Here is a 12,063-nt window from a genome sequence, read left to right as displayed (position 1 = left end):
GTCAGGCTCTGGGCTGATGGCTCAGAGCCTGGAGCCTGTTTCTGATTCTGTGTCTCCCTCTCTCTCTGCCCCTCCCCCGTTCATGCTCTGTCTCTCTCTGTCCCAAAAATAAATAAATGTTGAAAAAAAAAAAAGAATTAGCCACTAAGATGTTCTCTATCACATTATTTAGATTAGAGTATCAAAAATTTGAACCTCTCTAAGAAGATTGGTTGAATAAGTTTGTGGTCTTTGTACAAAGTAAAGATGAGACCATCAAAAATGCCGCATGTATGTTAGGAATTTGCTTTCGAGTATTCTAGTCGAATGTGTGTGGGGCGGGGACCGAACCGATGCATAAACAGTCCATAATGTGAAGCCAGGCTGTGAGTGTGGCGGTTTGTTTCTCTGGCTCCTGGACGTTCTTTGCATTGGTGGAAAAGTAAAGTTGCGTACGGCCGTGTTTTGGAGGACTCCGTATTTCCCGTGGGGATTACTCTCTCCCATTGTACTTTGCTTCCCACACACTGAAAAGAGCTGCTGGTTCTGAAGTTCCTTCGTTATCATGAGAGGATATTTATGCTATCTGAATGGAAAAGGGCCACAAATAGTCATATATGGAATTCTCATTTGGTTCAGAAAAATAAACCCATACATAGAAAACAGATGGACTGTGCACACCTACATGGATATCGCTGGGTTGAAAGAGTACTTTTTCTCTAGCTTTCTAGCTTGATCCCCTCCACCCCCGCCTCCCCTACAGCACATGCAGATCAGTGGTGAAATTTTATGAACAGTTGAGCTTAGTTACATTTATCTTGCTCTTTTGGTTTAGGGAAGAGCATGGAAGAAATAAAGAAGGTGCTGCTGCTGGTGCTGGGCTGTGCCGTCCAGGTAGGGATCCGGGCTGCAGTGGGGAGGGCCTGCTCTTAGCCATCTTGTGTTTGGAGTTGTGCGGATCAAACGCCCCCTGAATTGAGGTGGGAGTGAAACCATTGGTTACCTGAGAGACAGTGGCCACCATCTTGGATGGCACTGATTTCTCACACAGAGCACCCTGTGCAAGAGAGCAGGTGGGGATCCCATGGACCAAGACGCCATGAGTAGACTGCCCCGTATGGGAACATCTAGAACAAGATCAGTAGACTGCAGCCTGGGGGCCAAATTGACCTGCCACCTATTTTTGTAAATGAAGTTTTATGGGAACACGGCTATGCTGATTCCTTTACATATTATCTGTGGGGCGTGGCCCACTGGGTCTGAGAAATTTTTTTTTTTTTTTTTTAAACCATCTGGCCTTTTACCAATGAAGTTTGCCAGCCCCTGGCCTAGACCAGGTGTTCTTGTTCTTTACCGGTTTAGGAATCATCTGGAGAGATTGTCCAAAGTGCACATTTCAGGGGCTCCTGGGTGGCTCAGTGGTTTAAGCATTTGACTCTTGATCTCAGCTCAGGTCTTGATCTCAGGGTTCTGAGTCCAAACCCCACACTGGACATGAAACCTCCTTAAAATAATAAAGTGCAGATTTCAGTGTTTTCAGCCTGGGATGTGCTTTTTAAAAATCTGCTATAGGTCTGATCTAGGTAGTCAGAGCAACTTCTAGAGAAACCTCAGTGTAAGGGCTGGTAAGGGGACAAGAGCATTCTGGGGTATAAAGGAGAAAGCCAGGGCTTGGGTGGATAGTTTGTACTTCTGTAGCGTGGTGGTCCCAGGTTGCCCTCACAGAATCCTTCCATTAACACCTGTAACCCTCCACAGTGTGAGAGGAAAGAGGAATTTATTGAAAGAATCAAACAGCTGGACATTGAGACCCAAGCCGGGATCGTGGCCCATATACAGGAGGTAGGTGTGTGGCTTCGTGGGGTGTGGCTGTGGACCGCCGCTCCTGTGGTGGCCAGGAGATGGGCAGTCTCCACCGGTGAAAAGTTTGAAGAATATGTCACCCATCAATGTTCTTGCTGATCTTAGGTTTCAGACACCACAGACAAATGTATTCTATTTGGAAAGGTAACGATCAGCGAGCTAAAATAAAATGGGGTAAAAATAAAAAAAAATTTTTTTTAAGCCCTCAATCAAGTCATCTTTTGCCTCCTCTTCTTGCCTAATATGGACTCAGACTATTTTTAAGAGCTGTCAAGTGATTTAGGCTCAGAATTTGATTTACAGACCCTGAAAATGTATTCTGGCAAATGTCACCCTGTTTTGAATGGTTGATCTTTATAGAAAGAGATTCTCTGCTTCTGTCAGTAACATGGCAGAGAGACAAGCCACCACCACTTGGGAAGTTAAAAACCAGCAAGTCCCAGAGGGCTGTCTCCAGAGACCCAGCATCTGGGATGGGGTCAGGAGGGCTCTGCACTGAGAGCAGCCTCTCTGCCATTGACCTTGGTGGGAGGGGGTTTCCCTGGAAAATGAGCCTGTAGAGAGAGGCAGGTGCTCACCTGAAAATTTTCTTCCCTGATCTCCACCCCACCCTTACACCACAATTCTTCAATTACCTCAGGACTTAAGGTTCAGCCTTCAGTGTAATTGGACAGATGTATTAAATATAAAAGACATAACCAGGAGCTCGTAGGAGCAGGTATATAACTGACAGGGTCAGTGAAGGCAGAGCTCCCGCTGCTGGCACCAGGGACAGGCTGCTCCTGGGCTCCCGGGCTTCCACAGCTGCCCAGGGCACTGTCAGGGCGTTGGGGGCATGAGTTCTGAGGTGGGATTTGAAGCAGGAGACAGATGCAGTTCTTGGCCAGTAGGGGGTCCATCAGGGAAAGTCAGTAGTGTCACAGATATTTTCAACCACCTTTATCAGGGGCAGACCAGCTGTTAGCCTGAGAACCATTCTGCTTTTAATTTGAAAATTGTATTTATCTGGGGACTGGGTCCTTGAGGCCAGCAGTGTGTGTGTGTTTGTTTTTTGCCACTGACCACCTTTCCTGCTCAGACAGCAGAATATCAGAGAAAGAGAAGGTCAAATGTGGCCAAAAAGGAGTCTTGCATGCATGTCATTTGGTGGCTGGCTGTGGGGACTGGGCTTCACAATTAGTTGGGTGCTGCTTAAACGTTCAGTGTCCATACCCCACAAGAGGCCTGCTGAGTCAGAACTAGGGGATGAGGGTTAGGGTTAGGGTGACTGATGTGCACTGGGGTTGAGCCCCTGCTCCCCTTTTCTCCTCTGTGGGCAGACCTAGCACCCATCCAGCCTGTGCTCCAAGTTCTGAGAGTTTAAGGTACCCTGTACCATGGGATAAGGTTCTCCTGATTCCTCAGGATCAGCTGAATCTTAGCTTTTCCTTTGTCAGGAGGGGAGAGGTAAGAAAGGCCTTTTGAGAAACTAAAGGGCCCTGTCTTTTGTTTTGTTCAACTATCTTCTGTTTCTGTTTACTGCTCTGAAAAATTTAAGAATTTCTTTTGGTGCGCCTCACTGAGCGGATAGCTCTGGCTTCTTTCTGTTTTCCCTTGTTGAGGCCTGAGTACGTGAATACTTCACTTCCCAAACTGAGCTATCAGGTGCTCCAAATAGATCATCTGCCCCCTTGGTAGGTCTGGGGCTGGGGGGTGGTGAGAAGGTCAGACTGTCACAATCCATGGAGAGGCTGCTGTGTGCGGACATTGCTGTGGGTCTCCGCTCACACCTGGCAGAAAGGGAAAAACCAGATGATTTTACATGAGGAATGAGATTCAGGATTACTGAAAATTGTTTTAGATTATGAAATATCTTCCCCCAAAATAAGATTGTTATGTACCCCACATTCTGACATAAAACTGTTATGTAACATTTGCCGTATTCACATTGGATTTGAAGTAGTAACACAGGGTCCCCCTCCTGAGGGACCCTCCCAGCCCCTGAGGCTTCCCTTTCTTGAGTTGTAAATTGACAGCTTACAACAACCATATCTGAGGACTGTTTAGGGAAATACTGTATTGTAGGAGAGCTTTCTGGCATGAAAGAATCTAGGTGCTTGGCCCGCCTGGGTGGTTCAGTTGGTTAAGCTAAGCGTGTGACTTCGGCCCAGGTCATGATCTCACGGTTCCTGAGTTTGAGCCCCATGTTGGCCTCTGTGCTGACAGCTTGGAGCCTAGAGCCTGCTTCGGATTCTGTGTTTCCCTCTCTCTCTGCCTCTCCCCTGCTCATACTCTGTCTCTCTCTCTCTCTCAAAAATAAACATTAAAAAAAAAATCTAAGACTCCAGGTGTTCTCTGAGCCGGTGTTGAAAGCAGGAGTGTTTTGCACCAGAGTTTGGTTGAAGGGAGTTTGCACTTACTCATGCGGCCCCCTTGGTGCAGTAGATGTGTCAGTGACGGGTTGATAATGTCAGTGGGACGTGTCAGCCACGACCCCGCCGCCCGGCCTAGCACGGGGAGGTGGATGCCCCTGCTGGCCTCTGCAGCGCCTGCCTGTGTGCCCACAGGTGACCCACAACCAGGAGAACGTGTTTGACCTGCAGTGGCTGGAACTCCCGGACGTGGCCCCGGAGGAGCTGGAGGCCCTCTCGAGGAACATGGTGTTTCACCTCAGGAGGCTCATAGATGAGCGTGACGAGTGCACGGAGGTGCGTGGCCGCACACACCTGCGGGAGAAGTCTGTAGAAACGCCGAGCTCGGGGCCCTGCCCCCATTCACGCACTCCTTGTCCCACCGAATATTCCAGCTCTTCCTACAAACTCGAGCCACCTCCCTCATGGTTTCTCCCCCACACCCGGCCTCTGCTCTTGCTTTCTCTTTGTCGATGGTTGGGCCAGGGCGCGGGGCGCACTGGTGCGACTGCTCTCCCCACCCCCCCTGCCCTGCCGCAGCTGATCGTGGACCTGACGCAGGAGCGGGACTACCTGCAGGCGCAGCACCCGCCCAGCCCGCTCAGGTCCTCCAGCGCCGAGTCCACCCCCAGCCCCACCAGCAGCCTCTCCAGCGAGGACAAGCAGCACCTGGCCGTGGAGCTGGCGGACACCAAGGCCAGGCTGCGCCGTGTGAGACAGGAGCTGTGAGTCCTGCAGGGGCCCCCGGGCTGGGCTGTCTTTCTGCTTTCGGGTGGTCTGTCGTGTGGTGCGGCCAACCGGAGCCCTCCGACCCGGGCCCCAGAGCCCGCTGCCCCGGGCTCGCTCGCTGTTTGAACGTGGACTAGTCCCCTCCCTGTCCGGGCCTGCACGGGGAGGGGTTCTACCAGATCTTTAGGGCTCCAACCAGCCCGGGTTACAGATGGTCTGCAGATAGCCTCTTGTCCACACTTGTCCAGTTTGGGGCAGGACTGATCACCTACTGGCATGTTTTCTTGGCTAGAGGGAGGATGCAACCCCACCCCACCCCCACGCCGCCACCCCACCCTGCCATCCGGTGAACCTGTTGTCGCCTCTTTTCCTGCAGCAGGAGAATGTCCCTGTGCCCCGTCTGGGGAGCTGCCCTCCTCCCCCTCACAGCCTGCTTGCCTGGCGGTGGGGAGTGCACCTGTGGCGGGAGCCTCCTTACCTCTCCCCCTGCCCCGAACCCTCACAGGGAAACCCAGTGTCTGGTGGGTGGAGTTTGAGAGCAGGCTTTGAAAAGTTAAAAGCAGAAGAGAATGCGAGTCAGGAACATTTTTGTAAGCCCCGTACGCACACTGCCCTCCTCCCTCCCAGAAGCCGCCGTCCCGCTCCCTGCTGTGGTCTCATGAGGTGGGGGGCCGCTCAGGGTGCTGGCTGAGGACGCTCCTCAGCTCTGTTCCTCCACATCGCCCCCAGGGAGGAGAAGACAGAGCAGCTTGTGGACACCAGGCATGAGGTGGACCAGCTGGTGCTAGAGCTTCAGAAGGCCAAGCAGGAGGTGAGCGGGAGGGCCTGTGCGTGTGTCCTGGAGGAGGTGGTGGTGGCCGAGACTCCACAGTGACTGTGGCCCAGAGGCTCAGGAAAACAGCATCAGGAGCTTCCGTCAAAGGCCTCTGTTTCTGTCTGCTCAGAGTGATGCTGTCTGACAGCCAGCTGTCCTGAGAACTGCTGTGGGGGGACGACCCTGTGTCTTCGTGACAGCCTGTGGGGGGACCCCACGCAGGGGCCTGCACACCGACCTGCCGGGCCCCCCGGACCCGGCTTCTCCTGGGATGTCCCGGAAAGGCTGCACTGCAGGGACTTGGGCCCCTCTCCCCTCCCCGGAGGGGGGGCCCTAAGCTGGCTTCCCCTGCCTTTTCCCACCCCCCAGAACATCCAGCTGGCGGCTGACGCCCGGTCTGCCCGTGCCTATCGCGACGAGCTGGACTCCCTGAGGGAGAAGGCGAACCGCGTGGAGAGGCTGGAGATGGAGCTCGTGCGCTGCAGGGAGAAGCTGCACGACGTGGACTTCTACAAGGCGCGCATGGAGGTGAGCCCACCTTCCAGAACACGTCCGCGCCGGCCGGGAAAGGGAGCTGTGAGATCTCCATGGCGAGGCTTTCCCTGCACCTCAGCCTGTCTGTAGGCCCAGGAGGCTCCCTCCCTCAGCTCCTTACCCACCTAGAGGTGTCACATGGGTGAGGGAGGGGAGGGAACGTGGTTCTGTAATGAAGAGCTCAGACTCCTTTTAGGATTTTTCCTTTTCCTGCTTCCTGCCACAGTGATGACCTTCAATTCGTGGATTTTTATTTATTTTTTCCTACTTCTTGCAGTTTCTGTGGCTAACTCTTACAGGGAATTAGATTCTTCGTCCATAAAATAGAAATAATCATACCACTTCATGAGTTTTTCCAGATGAAAGACAAAAAATACCTGTCACTCGGGCAAGTCCCATAGGAAGTCCTCAGTCATGGAGCCCGCTCTGATCCCGAGGTTCTGGGAGGATGCAGGGGAGGGCGTCAGGGCTAACGGGGGACTGGAAACCGAGACCCAAGTGGGGTTACCAGTGCTTCAGCTGCTCACCCTGACTGCCTCATGTCAGCCACGGGTTCCAGGACCCACTTTCCCAAGGATTTGGGGACTTTGCCCCTATCAACAATCCCAAGGTGGGGTCTGGAGGTAGTTTTAATGAGATGATGAAATCAGGATGTCAGCCTGTACCAACCGGGCTTGTTTGGTAAGAAAGATTTCCAGTTTGGTAAGAAAGATCTCATTCAGGAGGCTTTTGAGGGGACCAAACATGGGTCTGGGGGGCATGGTATCCTTCTCCCAGCCATGCTGCTGGCAGGCCAGCTTGGGGAAGGCTGTTTGGCTGAACACCCGGACGCGCTCTGCTGCTACAGGCAGGCCCTGCCCACGGGCCACGGGAGGTGGTGGGGAAGGCTGTGGTGCCGGGCCCATTTGTTACCCAAGAAGTGTCTGTTCCCCGAGGAATGTGACGCCCTACCTCCTGCAGAGAAGGCACCTTTGGTACTGTGGCTTTGGGGTGCAAGAGGTGGGGGATGGGAGACCACCTCTGGCTTTGTCCTGGAAATGGTCCACTGGCCCCGCTGAATTTGAAAGGCATAAATCCCCAGCACAGACAGGTTCTGGGACACGGGCATATACCGGGGCCTTTTATCGCTTACTAGAAATGCCACAGTTGAGAGAATCAGGGGGAGTCCCGCACATTTCCCCAGAGTGCTGCCCCAGCAGCCCCTTCTAAACAGTGCAGGCCTTCCGCAGCCCCCAGATGGGATCACAGGCAGAGTGTGGCTCCCACATCTCACCCCAGTTCTGTCCCATGGAGCAGGTGGGCATCGGGATCCAGTCTCTGTCTCTGTGTGCACCCCTGGCCCTGTCCAGGCAGCCTCACACGGTCATCCAGACACGGTGACTTAGCGCCTGTGTGGTACCAAGGCCTGCACCAGCAGCTAGGGATCTAAACCCCAGATGATGCATGCCCTGCATTCACAGAGCTTCCCGACTTTTAGGGTTTCTCCCAGGACCCCCCTTTTCTCAGACTTCTCAAATTTTCAAATTTCATGCCTCTGTGTAGTAACAGCAACATTTTTCATATTGATTAATTGCATAGTGAAAAGTTACTGGGAGCTTGGTAATGCCTTGAATTTTACTTTAGTTTTTATTCACCACAAGAGAAATGGTGTGTGTCTGCTTGAGGTGTTTACTTTGGGGCAGGCAGGGATACGCATGGGTTTGCAGACCCTTTGCCGCCCAGGCTGGCTGATGAATTGGGCGTGGTCCATGGAGTCCAGGCCACTATTGAGAGGATGAGTCTTGCTGTGCTGGGATGCCCCTGATGACAGGGTTCAGTGGACAGGAGCACTTGGGCACTCATCCTTAGATCTCAAGTAGTCACATCAGCCTTTCTCGCTGTCTGGAGGGGGCCAAAGACTCCAGCCATGGAAGGTGCATGGCATCTTCAGGAAGCGTTTTAGTGAGGGGCATGGCATGGTTTGGATTTCAGAAAGCACATTTTGGGTTGCCAGGTGGGGAACGGACCAGAAGGGGCAACAGAATGCCATGGGCTGTGGAAGTCTGCCAGCCAGATGGGCCCACCTGGGACCCATACACCCTCTTATCAGCCAGGATGGGCCCATCTCCAGCCTGGTGAGCTTCCTCCCTCTCCTGGCCACAAGGCTGCAAGCTGCTGAGCGTTACTTGAGCAACATCTGTGTGTTCTCATTCATTTCTCAAAGCAGCCCTGAGGACGAGCTAAGCTTGGGGAGGTTGGATGGGCTGCCCAGGGTCCATTCTGCTGCAGCTTCTGTGACTCCCAGTGGCATGGGCCCCAGAACGGGGACTCTGCTTTGTTCATGGGTATGTGCTCAGCATCTGGACCAGTGTCTGGCCCATGGGTGGTGGTGGATGAGCATTTGCTGAAACAATTGTATCCGGAGTTTTTTTCTTGTTTTTTTCTTTTTTCTTTCTTTTTTTCTTTTTTTTTTAGTATTTATTTAATTTTGGGAGCGTGCAAGCAGGGAAGGGGCATAGTGAGGGGGACATAGGATCTGAAGCAGGTTCTGTACTGATAGCAGTGAGCCCGATTTGGCCCTCGAACTCCCTAACCTCGAGATCATGACCTGAGCCGCAGCTGGACACTCAACCGGATGAGCCTCCCAGGTGCCCCGTATCTGGGGTTTTCTTTGATCAGCGTTTATAGAGCTTGTTGCTGCTGGGCCGCAGTAGAGCCCCTGCCTTCTCCGACCCCTGTGCAGGCTTCCCCTGGCCTGCTGCCTCCCAGGGCACACTGGGGTATGTTGGAAGTTAACCTAGAATGCTGCTTAGAGACCTCAGGACAGGTTGCTTTGGGATGCAAGCCAGTAGTACTTGGGGCCTGCAGGGATTGAGGTGGGCTGCCTGTCCCCAGACTTAGGGTCCCGGGCCTGGGCCGCTCAGTCCTTCTGGTGCTTCGTGTCAAGGAGAAGCACTACCTTGGGGGCGCCTGGGTGGCGCAGTCGGTTAAGCGTCCGACTTCAGCCAGGTCACGATCTCGCGGTCCGTGAGTTCGAGCCCCGCGTCAGGCTCTGGGCTGATGGCTCAGAGCCTGGAGCCTGTTTCCGATTCTGTGTCTCCCTCTCTCTCTGCCCCTCCCCCGTTCATGCTCTGTCTCTCTCTGTCCCAAAAATAAATAAACGTTGAAAAAAAAAATTTAAAAAAAAAAAAAAAAGGAGAAGCACTACCTTGATGCACGGGTGTGGTTTTTGGGCCCATGTTTGTGTTTCAGAAAACAGTGATGCCCAGCTTTGTACGTAAAACCAGATTTTCCAGGGTGTAGTGATGCACACCTCCAAGGGATTCACCCCAAGATTCTTGAATAATTTCTAAGTAATTAGAAGTACGCAGTACCATGCAGAGATGTGTCTGTGAATGGAGACTGACCTGCATGTGATAAAACCTTAGATTGGGAAAGACCCGATTACGATGTTTACACATCCAAAAACTTAACAACAGAGAGATGGGGGGATACGTGACAAAGCAAATATAGCAAAACACTAATTACAGAATCCTGGTGATATGTGTATGGTGTTCAGAATATTTATTTCCACGTTCTAGTAGGCTTCAAAATTTCCATAATAAAATATAGGGGGGCGGTGGAAGGTAAAAAGATAGCAGTAGATGTTAACCCTTTTGAATAAGCTCATACGTGATTAACATCAGCTTAATAATAGTTTAAAATACTGAACAGCCCCATGTGTTAGATCGCCATTTCTCAAGAGGTGGTCTGTATCCACCTGTATCTGAGTCCAGCATGCCTGTTCAAAATGCAGATTCCTGGGCCCCAGAAATGTGTGTTCTGAATGCTCTCTCCCAGATGGCTTTTCAGCATTGCCAAGCGTGAGGACCACAGTCATATGAACAGGGTACTTTCCTCCGACTGCTGGCTTTTCTCTGCAAGAGGTGGGGTTGGCAAGGCTGACGGCTAGTCTGTGGGTGGACCTTGGCCTGAGGCTGCTTGTATGGAACTCGAGCCCCTGAGCGCAGGGACTAGGTCTTAATATGACGGCGTGGCCAGGGCCTGGCACACACAAGGCACTTGGTAATCACCCCACAAGTCAGGGAAAACCCCATCACTCAGCAATAAAAAGACTTGATCTGGAGGAAAGGACAGGAAGAACCTAGAGCTTTTTTCTCTTGGAGAATGGGGTAGTGGTAGGTGTGATGGTCAGGAGGGCAGAGAGAGGAACAGGATTGACACGTTCGTGCCAGCTCACATTGTGGACACCTACCCTGTGGGGGACGCTCTTCCAGACACGGAGAGTGGCAGGAGAGTGGCAGGCGGCCCAGGTGCCCTCCCCGAGAGCCTGTCGAGTCTCCCCGCTGAGAGACACATTAACGCCTATCATGGGAGGCAGCGTGTGCTCGTGCCTCATGGGAGGAAAAGATAAAAGGCCTTGGGGTTCAGGACAAGGGCAAAGTTAATTTTGGTTAGAAAAATATGGACCACAAATTTCCATGTTTTACCGTGAAGCTTCTGGCAGCTTTTCCCTGCCTCCCGGTGTAGTTTACGTGAGGGTTCACACTACAGGACGAGAGTGGTGTGGCCATCCCTGGGAACGGCGGGAAGCATGGGGTCGGTGCACCGGGTGGTCCTTGGCTTCTTTGCAAGCACTTGTCCCTCCTCGCTGCTGTCAGTGAGCCTTGTGGGAGGAGGACAGAGGCAGAGAGGCTACCCGGACGTTCCTCTTGTCCTGTGATTTGGTTTTGGCTGAAATTTCCAACAGCAGAGGACAGGTGCTTCAGTGCCATGTGCATCTGTGTGGGGTGGAGGTAAGACAGGCCTTGTCCTTGCTCCTATGTGGGATTTATGGCTTCCTAGGCAGTGCTGGCCCCAAAGTAAACAGTCTGAGAGGCAGAGACCTAGCAGGGCACAGTCCTAGCTGCCACCCCCCTTGCCGGGTGTTCTGTAAAAGGGCATTGTGCACTATAGGAGCTGGTTTCCGGCGAGCTGATCCTAGCAAGCCCTGGGAGCTGATCGTACGGGGGGGGGGGGGGCTGTTGGCAAGGCAATTAGGAGCTGGGTTCATGATCAGTCCACCCAGCCCCAGATGCTCCCCATCCTCCAGAGCCCATTTTCCCACCTGCTGGCACATCCCTGCCGCTGTCCAGGGCAGGTGGAAGGGGGAGTGAGGGTCTCTGCCCTACCGGCCTTGTCTGTCGTTGCTCATGTGACCCCACAGCCTACACACAGGATGTCTTCCACGGGTATCCAAACTGGCCATTCTGCCTCTGTCTGTCCTTGTCCACATCCCTCTGCGTCCCCCAGCCTTCTGCTTCGCACTTCACCTCCTGCAGGCCCCAGGCAGTGCTTCATGTGACCCCGGGCAGTGCTCCTCACATGGTGCTGTGATGTGTGTTTTTCTGTTTCCTGCCCACACTGGGAGTTCCTTGAAGCCCAGGTCCGTGCCTGACTGACTTCGAGCATGTTATGTAGCTTGGCGATGGCCAAACTACAGCCCATCTAGGGGTTAGACCTGGCGCCCCCATCCACCTTGTAAGTATAAAGTTTTACTGGAGCACAACGGCATCCGTCCGTTCGTACATTTTTCTGTGGCTGCGTTTGGTTCACCTGCAGGGTTGGATGGTTGTGAAAAATTTATGACCTGAAAAGCTGAAAATACTTAACTGCCTGGCCCAGAGTAGGTGCACAGTAAGGTGTTAAAGAGCAGTTATAACTGTATTTATGAAGCTTTTTCCACATGCTAGGAATGGTTAAGCTCCAACTACATCACCACGTGTAAGCCTCATG

At 52.7% G+C, this 12,063-nt stretch overlaps 1 protein-coding gene and 1 long non-coding RNA gene across 5 annotated transcripts in view; one reads left to right on the top strand and one right to left on the bottom strand.

The window, feature by feature from the left end:
* The window catches only part of CCDC88C (coiled-coil domain containing 88C), a 130,517-nt gene that overhangs the window by 66,677 nt on the left and 51,777 nt on the right, over positions 1 to 12,063 (top strand). For all 4 annotated transcript variants that reach the window (XM_040478019.1, XM_040478017.1, XM_040478018.1 and 1 more), the window contains exons 5-10: positions 815 to 873; positions 1,738 to 1,821; positions 4,389 to 4,529; positions 4,773 to 4,957; positions 5,691 to 5,772; positions 6,145 to 6,303. In XM_040478019.1, coding sequence (XP_040333953.1) covers positions 815 to 873; positions 1,738 to 1,821; positions 4,389 to 4,529; positions 4,773 to 4,957; positions 5,691 to 5,772; positions 6,145 to 6,303 — 710 coding nt within the window. The remainder of the gene's footprint in view (positions 1 to 814; positions 874 to 1,737; positions 1,822 to 4,388; positions 4,530 to 4,772; positions 4,958 to 5,690; positions 5,773 to 6,144; positions 6,304 to 12,063) is intronic.
* Positions 8,949 to 11,287, bottom strand: LOC121032198 (uncharacterized). Its single transcript, XR_005791144.1, has 2 exons — positions 9,497 to 11,287; positions 8,949 to 9,247 (listed from the first exon to the last, which is right to left on the bottom strand). It is a non-coding gene; the product is annotated as an uncharacterized LOC121032198 (long non-coding RNA).

Source organism: Herpailurus yagouaroundi, unplaced genomic scaffold (assembly GCF_014898765.1).
Source record: "Herpailurus yagouaroundi ecotype Mexico unplaced genomic scaffold, PumYag 141, whole genome shotgun sequence".
NCBI classification, from domain to species: domain Eukaryota; kingdom Metazoa; phylum Chordata; class Mammalia; order Carnivora; family Felidae; genus Herpailurus; species Herpailurus yagouaroundi.
Note: the sequence above shows the minus strand (reverse complement) of the source record. Positions and strands in the feature narration are given on the sequence as shown.